A 19,187-nucleotide genomic window follows, 5' to 3' on the forward strand; every position below is an offset into this window, starting at 1 on the left:
ACAACTCTCATTGTGGACAAAGTAAGCCCAAAACAAAACTTATTTTGATATACTATAAATAAGACATTAAAATACTTCTCAAAAATGCTGCTTATAACTTTAATAATTAGTAGAGATGGTAAATCATTTAGTTTGGTTGTACCTTGATGAACTTAAGTATTTAACTTTTAAAAAATGTTGATACAAAAAAAAAGATAGCCAATAAACAATAATGTCGAACAAAAGGTTAAGTTATAGAAGAAAAAAAAATCTACTTAAAATGCTGTTGTATTCTTTTTATGAAGCTTAAAGCTAAAAAATATTTTAAGAACTTCATTTTTTGTTTTTGAAAAAAAATGAAGCTACTATGTAAAATAGCATTATAAACTGTTTTAATTTTTCAAACAAGGTGTTAAAAAAAAGTACACTATAAATTAAAACTTATGTAATTTAACATTATAGTAAATTTATTACAACAAAACTAATAAAGATAAACTTTTGAAATTTTATAAAATGTAAATTATGAGAAAATATTTGGTATAATTTGCTACCTTGGCTTTCTAATTACTATAGTGATAAAAGAGCTGTAGTTAGTGTTTTTAAAATATTACCATACCTGGTTGCAACAATTCACTTTATAAAAATTAAATTTCATAAATCTTCTAGGATAAAATAAATTTTAATAAAGTTGTCCTTTTTTTTTTGCTCTTTTAGTTTCCTTTAACAACAACATTATAAAAATCAATGGTAAATGTGTTGTAAAAAATAAATTTTTAAAAACAGCATGATAAAAAATAAAGTAAAATTTACGAGCTAGTACGAAAAAAATTCTAAAAAATTAAAAACAGTCTACAAACTTTAAACAGTTTAGTGTTGGTCACAAATATTTAGTAAATAAAATATTAAGATAAAAAAACAACATTTAAAAAATATGCTTTATGTGATAATCTCATTAACATAATTCAATCTATAATAGAAATTTCAGGATAAAACAAGTAAATTATGCTTCAAACATAGTTAAGAGGTAGAGTTAACTGCTTAATAGAAATTTAACATTTTCAGCTAATACTATCTAACACTGAGTTAATTTCCTTTACATAGCTTTTATTTCTGCGGCTCTTCAGTCTTTTAAAATACAATGAACAATCCAGATTGGAACATTGAACTTCTGTCAGTCGCGTGCAATTCCTACATACCTTTAAATATTAAAACCATTAATCATTTTTACCAGTTACTTCACAATTTCTGAATTCCTACCAACTATATGAAAATTTGTTATTTATAACCAGTATTTATACTTCACAGTCATTCCAAAAAGCATTTTTTGTTAAATTAAAAACAATAGCTAATAATACTTAATGGTTGAGTACCTTTAAAAAAATAACTTATAAATTTACTTTGAATATCATTCAACAAAAAATGTCGAAATTTAAACAATGAACTTTCTTTTAAGAGTTTTTTCAGTTTTTTTTCAACTTTTTGTAACTAATCTTACAATTTATCATCTGTAGCATTTCAATAAAAAACTTGATAATTTATCAACGAACCTGGTTCAACACGTGTTCTTTTCGCTGCAAGCTCCTGATTGTGCCGTTCAAACTGCTCACCGCGGCTTGCAAAGACCCGGAGTCGCCCGTGCAAACGTGGCACAGCTTCTTCAGCCTCCCCTTCACCACCCGGTGGCACGCCAGGCAGTGCTTGGATTGGAAGAATTGCGATATTGTGGACTGAATGAAGGTTGTTGTTTTAAACAAAGCGCACGCGTGAGGACATGCAAGCTTTCAAGAACCATTACTTTATATTATAAAACTAAAAACAAATGATTAAATTCATCTTAAACTTATATTATAAGTTATTAATAATTATAAAAAACTTATAATTTAACTCTAACAAACAATATACAATTTGCAATTAATATTAATTTAAATTTTTGATTTTTAGAATTTTTAAACATCGCACCAACAAATATAAAAAAAGTTATCACAAACAAATTTTCCCGCCAACCTTGACCGCCTGGCTCTCGGCGTGGTGGAAGTACGTCATAACTCGGGGGGTTTCCCTAAACCAATCGTAAACGTCGCATCCGGGTAACAGCGACAGCATCCTGTGCAATGCGGGCAGCAGCATCTTTGTGACGTAATAGCGGCCGTTCAAGCGCAGCGCCGGGTCCTTGATGACGTTGCGGGGTTCGCGCACCAGCGTGAAAAGGGGAACCCCGGGCGACCCGCACACCACCACGTACGGGACGTGCTCGCCCGGGTGATACGAGGACCTGCTGTCCATTGCTTTTCGTTTTCTGTTTCGGGGATTTTTTTTGTGGAACATTTGTTTGGTACGTTTTTAGGGTGTTTTACTTATTTTTGATTTTTCTACATGTTGAATTTTTTTACACGGACCTTATCACTTTTTTTATTTGCTTTAAAATAAGTTTTATTGTTTTATAATTTTAATTTATAAACCTTTTAGAACGCTTAAAAACTAGTCGTAAAACCAAAAAATCCTTGCAAATATAAATAATAACTTGAGTCATTGAAAAACGCTGATAAAGTTTACACATTTTATTTTACTTTTAAAGTAAAAATTGTAATCTAACCTTGCCAGCACAAGACCAGGTACAATGGCTCCGGGTTTGTAATTATTTATTCCCCGGAATTCTTTGGAAATTATGTATTTTTCAAAGTTCATATTTTCTTGTAGGACTTTTGAACACTGACTTTGTACATAAGCTTTGACCTGAAAATATTATTGTTTACATTATATCTTTACTAGAAGCAGTAGTTTTCAGTTTTACTTTCAGTTTACTTAAAGCAGGATACTTTAAGAGTTTCATGTTTTTTTAGGCCTATAGGTTGCTGTTTTAAAAGTGCTGTTATTCTATTTAAATTTAAAAGTTTTAAATATTTTTTTCACCAGCATTAGCTCATAGTTCCTATTCTAACTCTTATACTGGGAACTGCGAACAAAGCAATTGGTCTTAATACAAAGTCAACTTCAGTTTGAACATAGCATTAGAAAATTTAATTAGATGCAAACGACAACTCTCAACAAAGTATTTTCATTCAAGACAAGCGGGTTACAACCGAAGCTAATGAACATTTTTTTCATAAACCAACAGAACAACCACCGCACCTCGCCCATGGCCTCCTTGTCGAAGATGAGGCGGAGGACGCGCTCCAGCGTCTCGCTGACGATCAGGCACCCGTCCCGCCTCACCGTCTCAATTCCCTTCGCGTCGAAGATTGGTTGCACCTGGTCACGTGACTCGTACGCGTACCCCGCGTACCTCTTCTTCGTCTGCAGTATGCACGGGCTGTAGATCTGAAAACAATTTGTTTAAAGTGAAATTTAGAAAAAAAATATTTTAAAATGATCTTTAATAGTTACACAAGTTTTACTGCACGGGCTGTAGATCTGAAAACAATTTGTTTGTGAGTGTAATAATGCTTTGTTTTGAAGTTAACATTAGTAGATAATTATATTCAAAGAATTTTAATAGTTGCACGAGTTTTAGCGTTGTTCAAAACGTTCTTATATGTATCAAAATAACATGTCGTTTATTTTATGTAAATATTCAATTTTTTTACTTTTCGAAGATATATGAAAAATATATTTAATTACTTTGCATCACAGTTCATAAATGTTTAAAAAACCTAAACCTCAAGTTCAACACTTTCAAATTTTTTTTTTTAATTTAGACCACCTTGATCCTCTAAAATATGAAAAAAAATTTTTTTTTTAAGTTTACATCAGTACATAAACTGTTTTTAAAATGGCGAAAACTAATGTACAAAACTGTTTACTTTTGCAAGTTTGTACTTATAATCATCTAATTGTGTGTCATTTTTAGTAGTGCTTGCATCAATTTAAGCTTTGATCGTAATAAAAAACAAAAATTTTGTTATTTGTTCTTAAATATTTTTTAAACTTATTTGCCAAGCATTTATACTGTATAAAGATACAACAAAACTTGATAAATTTCGTTTTTATTAAAAATACTATTTTTAAAACTTTATTCATTTATTGTTTTTCTATATAGTATATTTTAACAAGTAAAAAATTAAACTGATAGTTTAAGTGAATAGATAAAAATAGGTCTACATTAAATTTTATTTATTATAGAAACTATTTTTAAATGTCTCAAGAAGTCGGAGTACGGCAAACAATTGATGGAAAGCTGTCACAAATACATCAACAACTTTTAAAACAACAGGAAGACGTGGAAAAAATTGCCAGGAAATTGTATGAAATTAAAATACTACAAAGCAGAGCTGAAATTTCAAACAATAAAAATGGTGTTGTAGCTAAAAGCTTAGGTAAGTTATCAAATAACTTTGACGTTATTTCTTACAATATTTTATAATAATAAAGAAAACTTTTAAATAATTCTTTATTCTATATTAAGAAAAACAGCTAAAACTTTTATCTAATAATAATTCTTCTAGCATATAACGAGCTAACTGGTGTAAAAGCCCCAACAAACGAAAAGGACTTAGAAGTTTCAAGTAGCTATTTAATAACTTTGATATTTTAAAAATAAGGTCAATCAGTAACTAATAATTTGAAACTGATATTATAAAGTGTTTACACTAATCTCTAAGGAAACAATCAAATAAGTTTTTTACATAAAAAATGTAATATTTATATACAAATTGTAAAAAAAAAGATTAATAAGTAAAAAAAGTATTGATAAACAAAATACTATTGTTTTGTTTTACTTTTTAACTTGAAAAAAAGATTAAAAGAATACTAGTTTATATAACATGTTTCAAACAATAAAGCAATCTGTAAAAAAACAAGATTAGTTTTAAATAAAAGCTGATTGAATAAAAAGTAAGATATTCAGGGTTGCCACTCGTTTTTTCAAAAATTTTTCCAGGTTTTTAAAAGTACACAGTTTGGGTCTATATTTAGTTTAAAGTTAAGTTGAAGGTAAGAAACTGTGTTAAATAGTATAAAAACATTTAAAAGTTACTGTAAAGCTACTTTAAATAGGTTTTTTAATGAAAAAAAAATTGATGATGACAATTTTTTTTTTATTTATGTAATAGATTTTTTGAGTCAAATCGAAATTTTACTACTGAACATGTGAAAATTATTAAAATTCCAGGTTTTTTTTGCCTAAATTGTCAAATTCCATGTTTTTCCAGGTAAAGTGGCAATCCTGTATATTTAATTAATATGAAACATGAAAAAACTTACAATTTAAAAGTCAATGAAATATATTTCTTTAATTTAATACATATATATCTAATAATCTTTAAAAAAAAATCTAGGGAAGTCAATTGCAAAGCCACAGAAGATTTCAAACGCCCAAACCAAAAAAAAATTCAAAATATAAAAGAAGACATTAAAAGTTCTTATTCCACAAACTTAAAAGACAAATTCCCACAAACTGCTGACAACTCAAAACACACGGACACGCCTTCCACGAGTTCAAATGCTCAAACACAAAACTCGCCAGGTCCCAGCGTCGCCAAAGATACAGACTCAAGGGACGTTTCTACCAACGACGTGATAAAACCACAGGGATTGTCACTGAGCAACGACGCTGAATTCATGCTGGCTCGTTTCTTTCTCGAAAACACCGACCCAACCGACGCCGACGTCAAGCTCCTGTCCGAAGCGACCGGGACGAGCGAAACGTCGGTGAGGAGCTGGTTGCGCGAACAAGAGCTGAAGAGGAGCGGCAACTGCGCACTGAGCGCAAACCAGGTTCCGTTGGCCATTTTGCGCTTCAACTCGAACCCGAAACCTGCGCTGGCCGAGTACGAGGTTTTGAACGGCGAGCTGGGAGCGGAAAGGCTGGCGGTCTTTCTGTTTTTCAGAACCAGAAGGAACAACCTCGGGATGAGCAGCTCGCACAGGTACTCGTTTGCATGCAGCGGAAAGGAAAGAGAAAAGCTGGAAGAGTCTTATGGAAAGTACTGCGACGGCAAAAGGATGTCAGTTGAAAAACTGATAGAGGTGGCAAAGGAGATCGGTGTTGACGAGCTAAAAGTAGAAAGTTATTTTCGCAACAAAATGGTGAACTTTCGTAAAGAAAAAAGGCTGCAAAATAATAGCGGAACAGAGACAGCAAATAAATATCAAGGTCTTTCAAACACTGCACTTAATTCAAATGTTCAAAGTTTGTTGGGTAAGGAACCTTCGATTTTAGTAATTACTAGCGCACCCAATCAAATACTTCAAAATCAACCAATTATAAACAGTGGACCAAATTACGCTTTAAATCCTTACAACACACACATAACAAATCAAATTTACAGTAACTGGATTGCTAATAACTACTATCATCAAAATTTAAAAAAATACTTTAACTTTTTGAATCAATTGAACCGAGCATCATTGTACAGTCTGCTGTCTCGAGACAGGTCAAATTCAAACGGCCAGTACTTGCAAAACGTGAGAAATTACCAACAACCCGGTGAAAGTGCCGGTAACAGCCAAGTGAAAAACAACCGAGCGTCTTCAAGTGGACAAGCCGAGCAAAACCAACCATCTGCACCCAATACTGACGATTGTGGTTCAGGTCACAACAGATCGAATCCAACTAGCTCGCACAAAAAAGCGAGAGGAGTTACTTGTGATGGAAATGACATGGAAAATCAAGTGGGTGCAGAGTCTAATATTGATAAGCTAAAGCGATTCGTTGAAGATTTTAAGTATGCGTGAAGCAGTAAAAAAAATTATTTATTTTTTATAAAAGTATGCTTGTTCTGACAAAACTGTTTTGTATTCTTGCTGCATAGTTGTAACATTGTAAATATATAACAGTTCTATAAAAAAAGAAAATAATAATAAATATATTATTTAATCATATTCTTATGCATCTTTCAATTTATTTTTACGTTAGAAAATAAAGTATCTTAACGTTTTTGTGTTCAACTTATAATTAAAAGTATTTTCTTTAGTAAAACAAAAACATTGTAATGTGTTGCAATTTTATTATTGACTAAGTTTTTTATGCCAGAAAATATTTGCTATGCAAGACTAGTTCCTATAGTATACATTGTTCTAAAAAGTTAAAAGTTATAATACATTTTATTACATTATAGAACTGTAATTGATATAATTGAGTTTGTTCAAATAACTCATAGTCATTGCGACAGAAGACAGTTCGAATTATTTTGTGCAAAAACGTACAAATAAGTTTCTAAAAAATATTGTATTTAGGCTAAGTTTTATTTAAATTTTATATGGCAAAAGCAAAAAAAAAAAAGATGTCATTTTAAGCATTTTATACCAACTCGATAAATAAAAACCATAAACAAAAAAAACTGATTCATTTTAACTAAAATACAACATGAAACTTTTAAATTATTGATAAGAAAATTTTGCTAAAAAATCTTTTTAACTGACTAACTTTTTCAAACTTGAGCTTCACCGGATGAGGGTTCATTTCGGTTATTTCCCCGATCATCTCCATGGCGACGTCGAACGCCTGCTGCTTGGTGACTCCCGGCTGCATGGCAACGAACAAGCTGTCGGTGTCGCCGTACACCACTCTCGCCTGCCACCGGTGGTAGTTTTTGTTGACGTGCTCGATGGCGCGCTCCAGTGTCCGACGCGCCGTCTCGATTATGCTGTCGCCGATCTTTGAAAGTTTTTGTTTGGGGGGATTTGGCAATATCTTTAAAATCATTAATAGAAAAGTGTATGGTGTACATGTGTTAAATTGTAAAGCAACTGTTAAAATTGAAATATTAAACAACTGGAAGCAAACAAAGTAGTTTAAATAAACTCAAGATGTAAAACATGTTTTGAGTGTTTGAAAGTATTAAAAATCTTAATTTAACTTAAAATGAGCTAATTATAAGGCTTATATAAAAAAGCATTTTCAAAATTTGTCTAAGCCACGTTATTATAAGTTGTCTAAGCCGAAAATTGTACAAGTCTTAATCGACCAAATGGTTTTCAATAAAATAAAACTCACAGGCTTTGATTTTTTAGCAAGTCAAATAAGTATAACAAGGTTAAAGATAGATACATATATATATAGAATAAGCAAGAAAAGTGCAGTGCAGAAGCATACAGTAATTTTTAAGAACTTTTTTCTGTACATATCTATGCTGGGTATGGTATAGTTATCGTTTGGAATTTATTAAACTTATTGTTGTAAATAACTCAACCCTCACTGCACATTGATTCTTTTTTGATAGTGTGCCGCGCGTATATTTTAAAAATCAGGCGAGCCGCTGCTTTGTGCAGTATCATACGTTCTTTAAAAAATAAAAGTGAATTACTTTTAAAACAAACATTGTAAGCAAGCCGCACTTATTGTTTAAAAGCTCAATAAATTTACGCCTACCTACTTGCTCATTACCACGCAGCAAATAAGCAGGAAGTTTTTATGAAGTCAGCAGTTAGTCAAGCAATTTGTAATCACAGCAAGCTTTCTGCTTATTTCTTATACTGGTGTGTTGTGAGTAACGTTCACTTATAAGTTTTGTAAAGAAGAACAAAAACGTTGAAGTTTGCAGATGAAGTGTGCTATAAGCTTTTTGTGTTTTTTATTTAATTTTTGTAGAATATGATATAACATCTGATTATGCAAAACATTTTATACAATTTTTTTTTGCTGTTTTTTAGACGAGTATTTTAGAATCGTTTATTAAAACCTTTCGTGGAAGACTAAAATAAACAAAACCTAACTATATAATTTAAAAATTATATTTTACACTAATAAATAAACAGATACTTAAAATATGAAATTTGTCTTTTTGGCAACTACCCTGTTATTCTACACGCAGGTGACAGAAACAAAAGGTATGTTTGAGAAGTTTTTTTATTTTTAGCAACAGCTTTCAAATTTTATATTGATATATATTGTGTTATTATGTTTCTTAATAATTAAACTTTAATTCATTTGTACAACAAATATATTAAATGGCTTTGTAATCAACTAAAAATATACTCTTGTACAATTGTTTTTCAAAGATTAAAAACAAATGAAACCACGGACTTTGCTATTTGAATAAAACCGGTCAACTTTACCGCGTTTCTTAAACCATTAGAAGTTTTGATCACTAGTTTGCTAACGAAAAAAAACGCATTTTTGCGTACTTACTTTTCTGTATTGTTAGTAATTGTACAGCAATGCTGCACTGTACTCAATTAAAGTTGCCGCTTTTAATTAAACCAGTCTTAAGGCTCTGCCTTTAACTTGCGCAACTTTCATAACCTCTATGCTGGTAAGACCAAAATTTTTGGTGGTAGCACTGAAAACTGAGTGTGCTCAAGGTAATTGATATCATTGTCTACAGAGTGCATCGATTATAAGATAAACACAGATGAATTGACTTTCAACGATCATTCTACCGCATGCAAGTTGCTGGAGGAGGGAAAAATGGCGTCGGAAGACCTCTTAGACAGGTTAATTACAAATTTACTGAGAAAATTTTGTTTTAACTTTTTTTTTTGCCAAAGTATGCTTTATGAAACCACAGCTTTACTCAAACGACTGTAGTAGAACATTCAAATTATTTTGTATTGATATGAACAATTCAGTTCAAAAACTTATAACTGTAGATTAAAAAGTGTAAATTAAATTATAATTTAAAGAGTAATATTTTGAAATCTAAAGACTTGTAGGAAATTCTTATACTTTGAAGGAGTAAAGTATACAAGAAACAACGACTTGTAGAGTAAAAGATTTTATAAACTTAAAAGAACTACTTTAGAAAAAACAATGACTTGTAGTAAAAAAGTAAAACTTAACAGTAAAACAATATATATATTGAATTAGAAACTTTAATCTTAGATAATGACTGTAGTAGACAATGACAAATCTTTTGTATGTTTAAAAAGTAAAACAACTTTATCTAAAAGTTTAAATTTGTACAATATAGGTAAAAATTAGCTGTAATTGAAAAAGCTAGTTTGTCAAAAAAGGTAATGAAATGACCAATTGAATAAAACATTACTTAGTTTGAATCAAATGACTATTTATACAAAATATAACGGCGGATAGTACACAAGTTATTTTTTTTTATAAAATGAGTAAACTTATAGAAAAATAACTAATTGTACAACGTAAGTATAAGTTTATGACAAAGTATAATTGATGATTAAAGAGCAACTTTAGAAAATATAATGACTGTGATTGATAAATGCGATTTGTTTAGTATTGATAGAAAAAAAAGTGAATTACTTTTGAAACAAACATTGTAAGCAAGCCGCACTTATTTTTTAAAAGCTCAATAGCTTTACGCCTACCTACTTGCTCATTACCAAGCAGCAAATAAGCAAGAAGTTTTTATGAAGTCAACAGTTAGTCAAGCAGTTTGTAATCACAGTTAGTATAACTGTGGGTTGAAATTTAGCAAGTTTATTTAAAAATTAACGATATCAATTATATAAGTATTTATTTATTTAATAGCATTATAATATATATGACTAAATGTTAGCATATAACATATATATATATAATATATTTTCGACACAAGTACCAACTTATTTCAGTATAAAGTACTAGCTTTATGTAAAAAAGTTATATATAGAACAAAACGTTAACTACAAGACAAAATTAGTATACTTTATATTATTTAATAACTGTCTAAAACTACTTTATAATACTTTATAATTTTGTAAAATATACTTTATAACTAAATAAGCAAAATAACTGAAAAGTAGTGAATGTAGTAGAAAATTCATTTTTTGCTAATAAAAACAACCTATACATAATAGTAAAATTTATTCTAAATTAGAAGACTAACTTTCTACAAAAATTAATTACTTTTAGAATAGTAACATTATTTCTTTAAAGTTAAAAGATCAGTTTTACCAAAAAAATGCTGGTGTGTAAACAAGTGTATGACTTTATGCTAAAAATGTATTTTACGATTAAAGAAAACCTTACAAAGTTGTCCGCTCGCAGGGCCTGGAAGCACCGGCGGAACAGTTACTGCCCCAGAGTCACTTGCAACTCTAAAAGTCGCAAGGCTCTGTCTAGAACATTTCTCTTTACTACGTGTACTTTTGGGTCTCTCACTCATATCCAAAAATGAATATCAATTACAATTATAAATAACAATATGAATACCAAATTGAAAACCAATATGAATATCAATCTGAATATCAATAACAATTACTATACCAACTGTTTTAAATTAAAAAACAAGAACATTTATATCACTGAAAAAACTAGAAACTACTAATAATTTATACGCAACCGTAAAACTACTAAAAGGTCCAACTTTAATAAATACAAAAGATTTAAAACTTATTATCACTAAAATAGTACTAAAAATCATTAATAAATTATATACAACTATAAAATTACTAAAATTATTATCAAATAAATTAAGTACGAGGTTGTAAATACTAAAATAACAAGATGTAAGGAGGGAACAAATAAGAACTCGCAGTCGATAAACCTAATTTTACTCTGTAAACACAACGCTGCAGCATTTAGTGTATTATTCGCCAAGTATTCGTGTAATCTTGTTTCGGAGAATTCTCTTAAAAAGAATAATATTTGGTCTTTGAAAAGGATATGAGCGTCATCCCCAAGGTCTGTAGTTTCGCAAATGAGTCTTCAATTTTTAATTTTTGACGAATTTTTTCAAAAACTACGTCACAAAAAAGTGATGTTTTACCATGTAAAAATAGTTTTGGAGAATTCTTCTATAAAGAGTCGAAGTTGGTCTTTAAAAATAATAAAGGCGTCTTCCCCAAGGTCTGTAGTTTCGCAAATAAGTCTTATGATTTTTAATTTTTGACGTATTTTTTTTTCAAAAATTACGTCACAAAAAAAAGTCATTTTTCGCTATAAAAAAAAGTTTTGGAGAATTCTCATATAAAGAGTCAAAGTTTGTCTTTAAAAATGATATGGGCGTCTTCCTCAAGGTCTGTAGTTTTGCAAATATGTCTTTGAATTTTTATTTTTAATTTTTGACGTATTTTTTTTCAAAATTACGTCACAAAAAAAAAACATTTTTCGCCATAAAAAATAGTTTTGGAGAATTCTCATATAAAGAGTCTAAAATAATCTTTGAAAATGGTATTGGCGTTCTACTTTAGGTCTGTAGTTTTGCAAATAAGTCTTTGATTTTTAACTTTTGACGTATTTGTTCAAAAATTACGTCACAATAAAAAAGTAATTTTTCGCCATAAAAAATATTTTTGAAGAATTCTCCTATAAAGAGTCGAAGTTGGTCTTAAAAAATGATATGGGCGTCTTCCTCAAGGTCTTTAGTTTTGCAAAAAAGTCTTTGAATTTTAATTTTTGACGTATTTTTTTTTAATTACGTCACAAAAAAAGTCATTTTTTGCCATAAAAAAAAGTTTCGGAGAATTCTCCTATAAAGAGTCGAAGTTAATCTTAAAAATGATATGGGCGTCTTCCCTAAAGTCTGCAGTTTTGCTAATAAGTCATTGATTTTTAATTTTTGACGTATTTTATTCAAATATGACGTCACAAAAAAAAGTCATTTTTCGTCATAAAAAAATAGTTTTGAAGAATTCTCATATAAAGAATCTAAAATGGTCTTTGAAAATGATATGGGCGTCTTCTCCAAGGTCTGTAGTGGTAGCTAGATATTTCACACAAGCTGAGTGCGCACAAATTGTAGAAGGTAACTAACATTTCTTCTAAATCATCACAGTTGATCTAAAAACATCATTTTTAAAAACTACCTTTTGTAATTAACTTTTAAAACTAACCATTGAAGCAAACACATGACCGTAAAGCCTTTTAGCAGTCTTGTCAATAGTGGTTTTGTTTATATGGTTAATCACTGCCTTTAACAAGTGGGAAGAGCAAGTGTGATTGATAATTTTTTGTTGTTCACTTCCTTATTGTAATACCTGTTTATTTCAGTTCTAAATGGAATACACAACATGTAATATACTTTATACTTACCGTGTAATGTAGCTGTGCAAAGTTTCATTATTAAATACACTGGAAATTGAGTGTAAAAATGGATAAGCAAAATCTACTTCGATTTTCCATATAGGAGCTGTACTGAATTTTTTAAACTGATAACACAAGTCTTCTGAACTGATAATACTTGCACATCAATTGTTTTATGTGAATTTGAAACCATTTCTGCAACTGGAAGTGAAGGCTCACCTCTGCCATGACCACCAAGTACAAGAGCAAAGTATTTTTTTACCTGTGTTGTTTAAGCTTGTTTTGTTCAATTTAACGCGTTAAATTCTAAAATTGAAACTACTTTAGTAACTAAGTTGTTTTGAAAAACTTGTATACTTAAACTTGATACTTCAATCGTTACCAAACAGTTTTGATAATTTGTTAATAAATCAACCTGGAACTTTAGCTGGTTTTTTGATCACACTCTGTGTTGCGTCAAAAAAGAGGCTTGTTTTTACTTGTGTTTTTAGGTGTTTTGCTAATATTTCCAATCCTATTATATATAGTTTAAAAAGTATTTGCATTTATTTAACATTACAGTTTAAAGTTTAATACTTAATACCTTTCTCAGTATACCTATACACGGCAAACTTGTTTTTATTTAGCTGCTGAATATAGCCTTTTACTTCTCTGCTTTTATGGTCTTCAGTCTTATATGCTTTTTTTTTTCAGTTCATCGAACCAATTATATCTCGTTTGGCTGTGATGTTTTGCCAAAACTTTGGTAATTTGAGATGAGTAAATTCTGGAAAAATTATAGGTTATAAGAAAAAAAAAAGTTAATAGGTATGGAGAAAAGTAATTTGTATTTTGTAAAATCTGATTTACCTAGCTGAAACATTTCCACCTTGAAACTGCTGTTGAGCTGTTTCTGTTTTTAAACTTTCATCAATATTTTTTCTTGGATTTTTATTGAAAACATTTTTTTATTACCTCTTCTTTGTGACCAGATGTAAGACGTATTTTCATTTGTTCATGTTCTTTATGTATGATGTTTTCGTTAAGACTATATTTTAAAACTCCACCAACTGGATTAGTTTCTAAACTATCAAATCTAAATTTATAGATTTATAGAAGAACTCTATGAGTCAAATTTTATAAGGCAAATGTTTTTTTTTTGTAACGTCATTTTTGAAACGTTTTTAAAACAATCAGAAACTTATTTGAAATGTTACAAAACTTGATAAATAATCTCAATTTTTTTATCAGTTAATCCTCGTTATGAGGAAATAAACTTAAGAAGTACTTAACAAACGATCATTTTTCTATAACTTAATATTAAAAAATCAAAATCAAAATTAAAATTGAAAATACAAAAATCGAAAAAGACGCCCATACTATTTTAAATAATTAATTTTGTGTTTTTATAGGAGTTTTCTCGGAAACTATCTTTTATGGCGAAAAGTGACTTTTTTTGTGACGTCATTTTTGAAAAAAAAGAACGTTAAAAATTAATAATCAAAGACTTATTTGCAAAACTACAGACCTTAGGGAAGACTCCCATATCATTTTCAAAGACCATTTTAGATTCTTTATATGAGAATTCTTCAAAAATATTTTTTTATGACGAAAAATGACTTTTTTTGTGACGTAATTTTTGAAAAAAATACGTCAAAAATTAAAAATTAAAATTCAAAGACTTATTTTCAAAACTACAGACCTTGAGGAAGACGCCCATATCATTTTTAAAGACAAACTTTGACTCTTTATATGAGAAATCTCCAAAACTATTTTTTATGAGGAATAATGACATTTTTTTGACGTCATTTTTGAAAAGTTTTTTAAGGATATCATATATAGAATATATACTATTGAGACGTAATCTAAAGTTAATTTAAAAATATTTACTTAAAAAAAATGTTTTCTGAAACTTTAGACCTTCTAAAACAAGAAGGTACTTTTTTATGGTATATACTTAACTTTTTTATAATGAATCATCTTTTGAAAAAAAACTTCGAATACTTGGCGTGTACTACACTAAATGCTGCAAGACTAACACAAAACCTCCAACTCAAAAACTCAAACCGAATACATAACTTAGCGTACCTAGTGTTTTATGAATATTTTGTCAATTTATGAAAAAAGCCTAACATTATAAAATTATGACTGTAGTAGACAAAAACAATTTATTGTAAATTAATGAAAACAACATAAATCAAAATATTATACTTGTAAAATAAAGTTGTTAGTAGTTTTATAACTAAAAGCGCAAGTAAACAAACAAAAGACTTGTAGAGTATAAGCATTTTATCTAAATTGAAATAACTAATGTTTACGAAAAGCAGCAACTTGTAGTAAAATATTGTTATTTAAAAAATTCTAAAGAACTACTTAAAAATACACTATTATATAAAAAACATAATTTTCTTCTATAATACAATTTTTGATTAAATAAATACTAAAAAATGACTATAGCAGATTATGCAATTCGTTTTGTTCGTTAAAGATAACTTTATTTAAAAACTTATAAGTGTATAATATAAGACTATTATTGAAAATCAGATTCCTTAAAAAATAAGAATAAAAGAACAAAATATTTTTTTGTATAACTTAATGTAATATTAAACTACAGCTTTACAGAAAAAACTAACGATTATGGTAGTCAAGTATAGTTTGTTTGTATTAATATTGCAATTTTTTAAAACTTATAAATATAGCACAAAGAAGTAACCTTTATATAACTAAAAAACAAGTTAATTAAAAAAGTAATGGCATACAGAAAAAAAGCATAACTTTATTTAACCTAAAACACTAACTAGTTAAAATAGATACTTATACAACAAAAGTTTTAATTATTTATTATCACTACTGCGAGTTTGTTGTCAATACGATGGACCCAGGCATCAAAACTTAGGCCACTTGAACTTAAAAACAGATAACGAAGAAATGAAGAATACGAATAACACAAAAAGTTAATTTTGATAAAACAAAAAAAAAAAACATAACTTAATTGCAAGTTTATAGATAAACATAAAAATAAAAAAGTTTAACACACAAACTTATACTTTTTAACTTATTCACGCTTTGATGTAGGATGATTTTGTAAACCTTGTCTTTTCTTCTCCTTAAAAGCAATATCATCATTAACACTTTCAATAATCTGTTATATTAACAAAATTTGTTATTAAAATTACAAATTATTGAACGACAAAAAATGGCCCTCAATATGTTTTGTCTTAAGACCTGATGTAAGGAAAAACTTTTCGGGTACAGTTTAATTTAATTCCAGGACAGCTAAACATAAAAAGTAAACTTTTTTCGAAAAATAATTACAGTAGCAGGGGCGTCGCGTATTTTTTTTTATAATAAAACTTTTTTTTAAGTATTAAACTGTTAATAATATTATTTTTAAAACAAAATTTTTTTACTAACGATTTTCTGTAATTGCAGTATATTTACCCTAGTAAATTAATTTTTGAAATATATCAAATCAAGGGGTTTCTTAAATACTTTTATGTTTTTCGCACCCCTAATAAAACACCACGCGTCGCCATTAGACTGTGTAGAAAATTTAGATATGAAATTAATTCTTTATTGATAAAGAAAACTAATCCAAAGTTTTGTAACTTTCAAATAGAAGCATAACTTTTTTTTTTATTAAAAGAGCACTAAACTGAATTGCCCAAACATAATAGATAAATAAGCAAAATTACTAAAATTTAAAGGTTTTGTAAAAAAAAAAATTCTCACTTAAAAGGTTAATTTTATACAAAAAATAACTAATTGTAGAATAAAATAGACTTTTTTTTATTAAAAGAGCAGCTTTATACAAAAATAATCAGTATAACTTATATATAAGAATAACTTAATGACAAAGCATAGTTAATGATATGACAAAATTTACAAAAAATATATGACTGTGGTAGACAATTGTTATAGCGTTTAGTACATGTTTTTTAACAACGTTTTTTATCAGTAAAATACTTAAAATAAGGTAAATTAAGAAAACAGAAATACATTTCATCAATTTTCACAGTGATAACGCGAGGAAAGCTGTTTTTGTCATTTACAAGTACCGCGCGGAAAAAGGACTGCCTCCTGGCGGCATCTGGCTTGATGTAACCCTTCGGGATTCGTCATCTACTGGCTCGGATGCCAACCCCTTCGTTTTCTCCAACGGAGCTAAAGTAGAAGATACCAACGTTGTGATAAGGTGGGATGTAGACCAGCCTTTTTATTCGTTAAATAACCACTGCTCTTACCTGGCTGCCGGGGGACTTAAAGAAAGTGGCTGCATTGATTATTATGCCGCACTATGTAAAACAAAAGGAAAATGCGAAGAGGAGGAAGAGTGCCCAATAAACAACGAATCAGGCCGTTCCCGAGCAAACTTGCCGGTTTTCGCGCTTTTTATGGCGGGCAGCGTCTTTCGAGCCTTCTACGCCCTCGTCGGCCCTGGGGCGTAAGCTTGCGCGCGCCTTCGTTCGAGTGGAAACTGTTCTTTCGAGTTTGCACCTGAAAAACCGTTGTTACTATTTGTAAGTTTAAAACATACACGTTTTATCGTGTACACGAATATTATGTGAGTCTTACTTTGTTTGTTTCTGTATTCTTTTGAAATTCTTGTTTGCTAATTTTTGTTGATGTAAAGCAATTAACATGTGGCACTTGGGTACTTTAAGCATTACAAGTACATTAAATCAACATGTTACTCTTATAAATCAAACAGTTTTTACGTTATGAGTTGTCCATAAAACTTTTTACGACTGCAAATTACCAAATTTTGTTATTTGAAACTTTTATACATTTTATTTGCTTTTACAGCACAGCTTCACAAATAATCAAAAATAAGTGTAATTAGAAGTAAAATGATATTTGTTTTATAACGTTTAGGCTTACATAGATTTCAACTTTTAAATTTTACTTAAAACTTTTGTTATTCAAGTTAATAAACCATGCTTTTTTTACCTTTTAAGCAAAAAAGATCAAAGCTTAAGGTTTTTTTTTAACGCAGGTTTACACATAAATTACATTTATTTTCTTTTTTATAATAATACTTTACTACATATTAAACTAAAAACCTCTTTATTGTCAGTTTCTGAATATTAGCTTTACGAAATCATATAACGCTAAAATACAAATTTTATAAGCTATGTCTAACTACTTGTTTGTCTATTTTCATTTACAAATATTTAGTCATTCTCTACTAATTTACTTAATAAAATTTAACGGCAAGAAAAACTTAAAGGCATTTTATTTACTTAATTAAATTATTTTAAAGTACAGTGTTTTACTTTACGAACTTAACCAATAACTTATAATACTTTAGAAAATTTTATCAAAGTTTAAAACTTACAGTAATAAAATATTTCTTTTGAGGCAAGATTTAACAAGTAAACAAAATATACTGTTTTCTTTCCTGATATATAGACTATGTACAGTATATATATTTATATTTTATTTCAAACTATTATCAATCAGTAACTACACTACAACAAAAAATTATAAATTGTTTTTGTGTTTTTTTAATTTGCTAGAAATGTTGGTTTAAATGAGGTAATAAGTGAAAGTTTGGTTTATTGTTAAAGCAGTTTATAAAAAGATCATTTTATGTGAAAAAGAAATATAAGTATGTTGACTTTCATAGAAATCTAAGTCATTTTAACAAAGTGTTTCTCATCTTTAGTACAATAGCTGATTAATAAAATTAAAGTACTGTTTACTTTATTATTTCAAAAAAAGGTGGGAGCTTGTTTAGTATAGTCTTGACATAACTGTTTAGTATAATTTTTTTTTTAATTAAAAGTAATTAAAAAATAAAATATTTCCCGAACACTATAACAGTACTAATAAGCATTTCAACAAACTTTCTTTAAATTTCAGCACAACCTTAAATCGATAAGTTAAAAACTAACCGATGCTTTAAAACAAATGTTTCTTTCGTAACTAAACATTTTCTATTGAATAATTTAAAAAATCATTTGAAACTTGAAAAACAAGAGTTCAAAAGTACTATAAAGTTATTTTACGTTTCTTAGATTTTTGCTAAAAACTTATGTTAAGATACTTGTGTTGTTTGTATTTAAAGTAAACTACTACTCTTTAAACTAGGGGTAAGACGTGGCCCACGGAGGTAATTAATTAAAGTTTAATTGTAAATTAAAGTTTTAGCTTGTTTATGAAATATCGCTTACGATTTTTATAAACAAAAGAAAATTTTACTCTGCAACTTTGTTCTTTTACTTGATGTCTATTTACAATAAATGCTAATAAGAAAATGCTAGAAACTTAAAACAATAATACTTTATGTAAAATAAAAATTCAACTTATGTATAAGCTATCGTTATTCTATAAGATTTTACTTATAACAGAATAAACTTATTTTGTGTCTTTA

General features: G+C 28.7%; 1 protein-coding gene across 1 annotated transcript; it reads right to left on the reverse strand.

Moving 5' to 3' along the window:
* Positions 1 to 1,037: 1,037 nt before the first annotated feature.
* LOC145843113 (DNA polymerase zeta catalytic subunit-like) lies at positions 1,038 to 3,614 on the reverse strand. The gene is made up of 7 exons (XM_082950575.1): positions 3,598 to 3,614; positions 3,375 to 3,390; positions 3,109 to 3,297; positions 2,573 to 2,712; positions 1,984 to 2,275; positions 1,527 to 1,706; positions 1,038 to 1,175 (listed from the first exon to the last, which is right to left on the reverse strand). The coding sequence occupies exons 1-7, from the start codon at positions 3,612 to 3,614 to the stop codon at positions 1,038 to 1,040; spliced, it is 972 nt and encodes a 323-aa protein (XP_082806701.1).
* Between the last annotated feature and the right edge of the window lie 15,573 nt (positions 3,615 to 19,187).

The sequence above is a fragment of the Thalia democratica genome, chromosome 8 (genome assembly GCF_965202585.1).
Source record: "Thalia democratica chromosome 8, ktThaDemo2.hap1.1, whole genome shotgun sequence".
Classification (NCBI taxonomy): domain Eukaryota; kingdom Metazoa; phylum Chordata; class Thaliacea; order Salpida; family Salpidae; genus Thalia; species Thalia democratica.

Bases quoted from the DNA above. Each gene is read 5' to 3' on its own strand.
- LOC145843113 (XM_082950575.1), bottom strand. The intron at 2,276-2,572 runs GTTAGATTACAA...TCCCCGAAACAG, and splicing joins CCTGGTCTTGTGCTGGCAAG to AAAACGAAAAGCAATGGACA. The intron at 1,176-1,526 runs GTTCGTTGATAA...TAATATTTAAAG, and splicing joins AAGAACACGTGTTGAACCAG to GTATGTAGGAATTGCACGCG.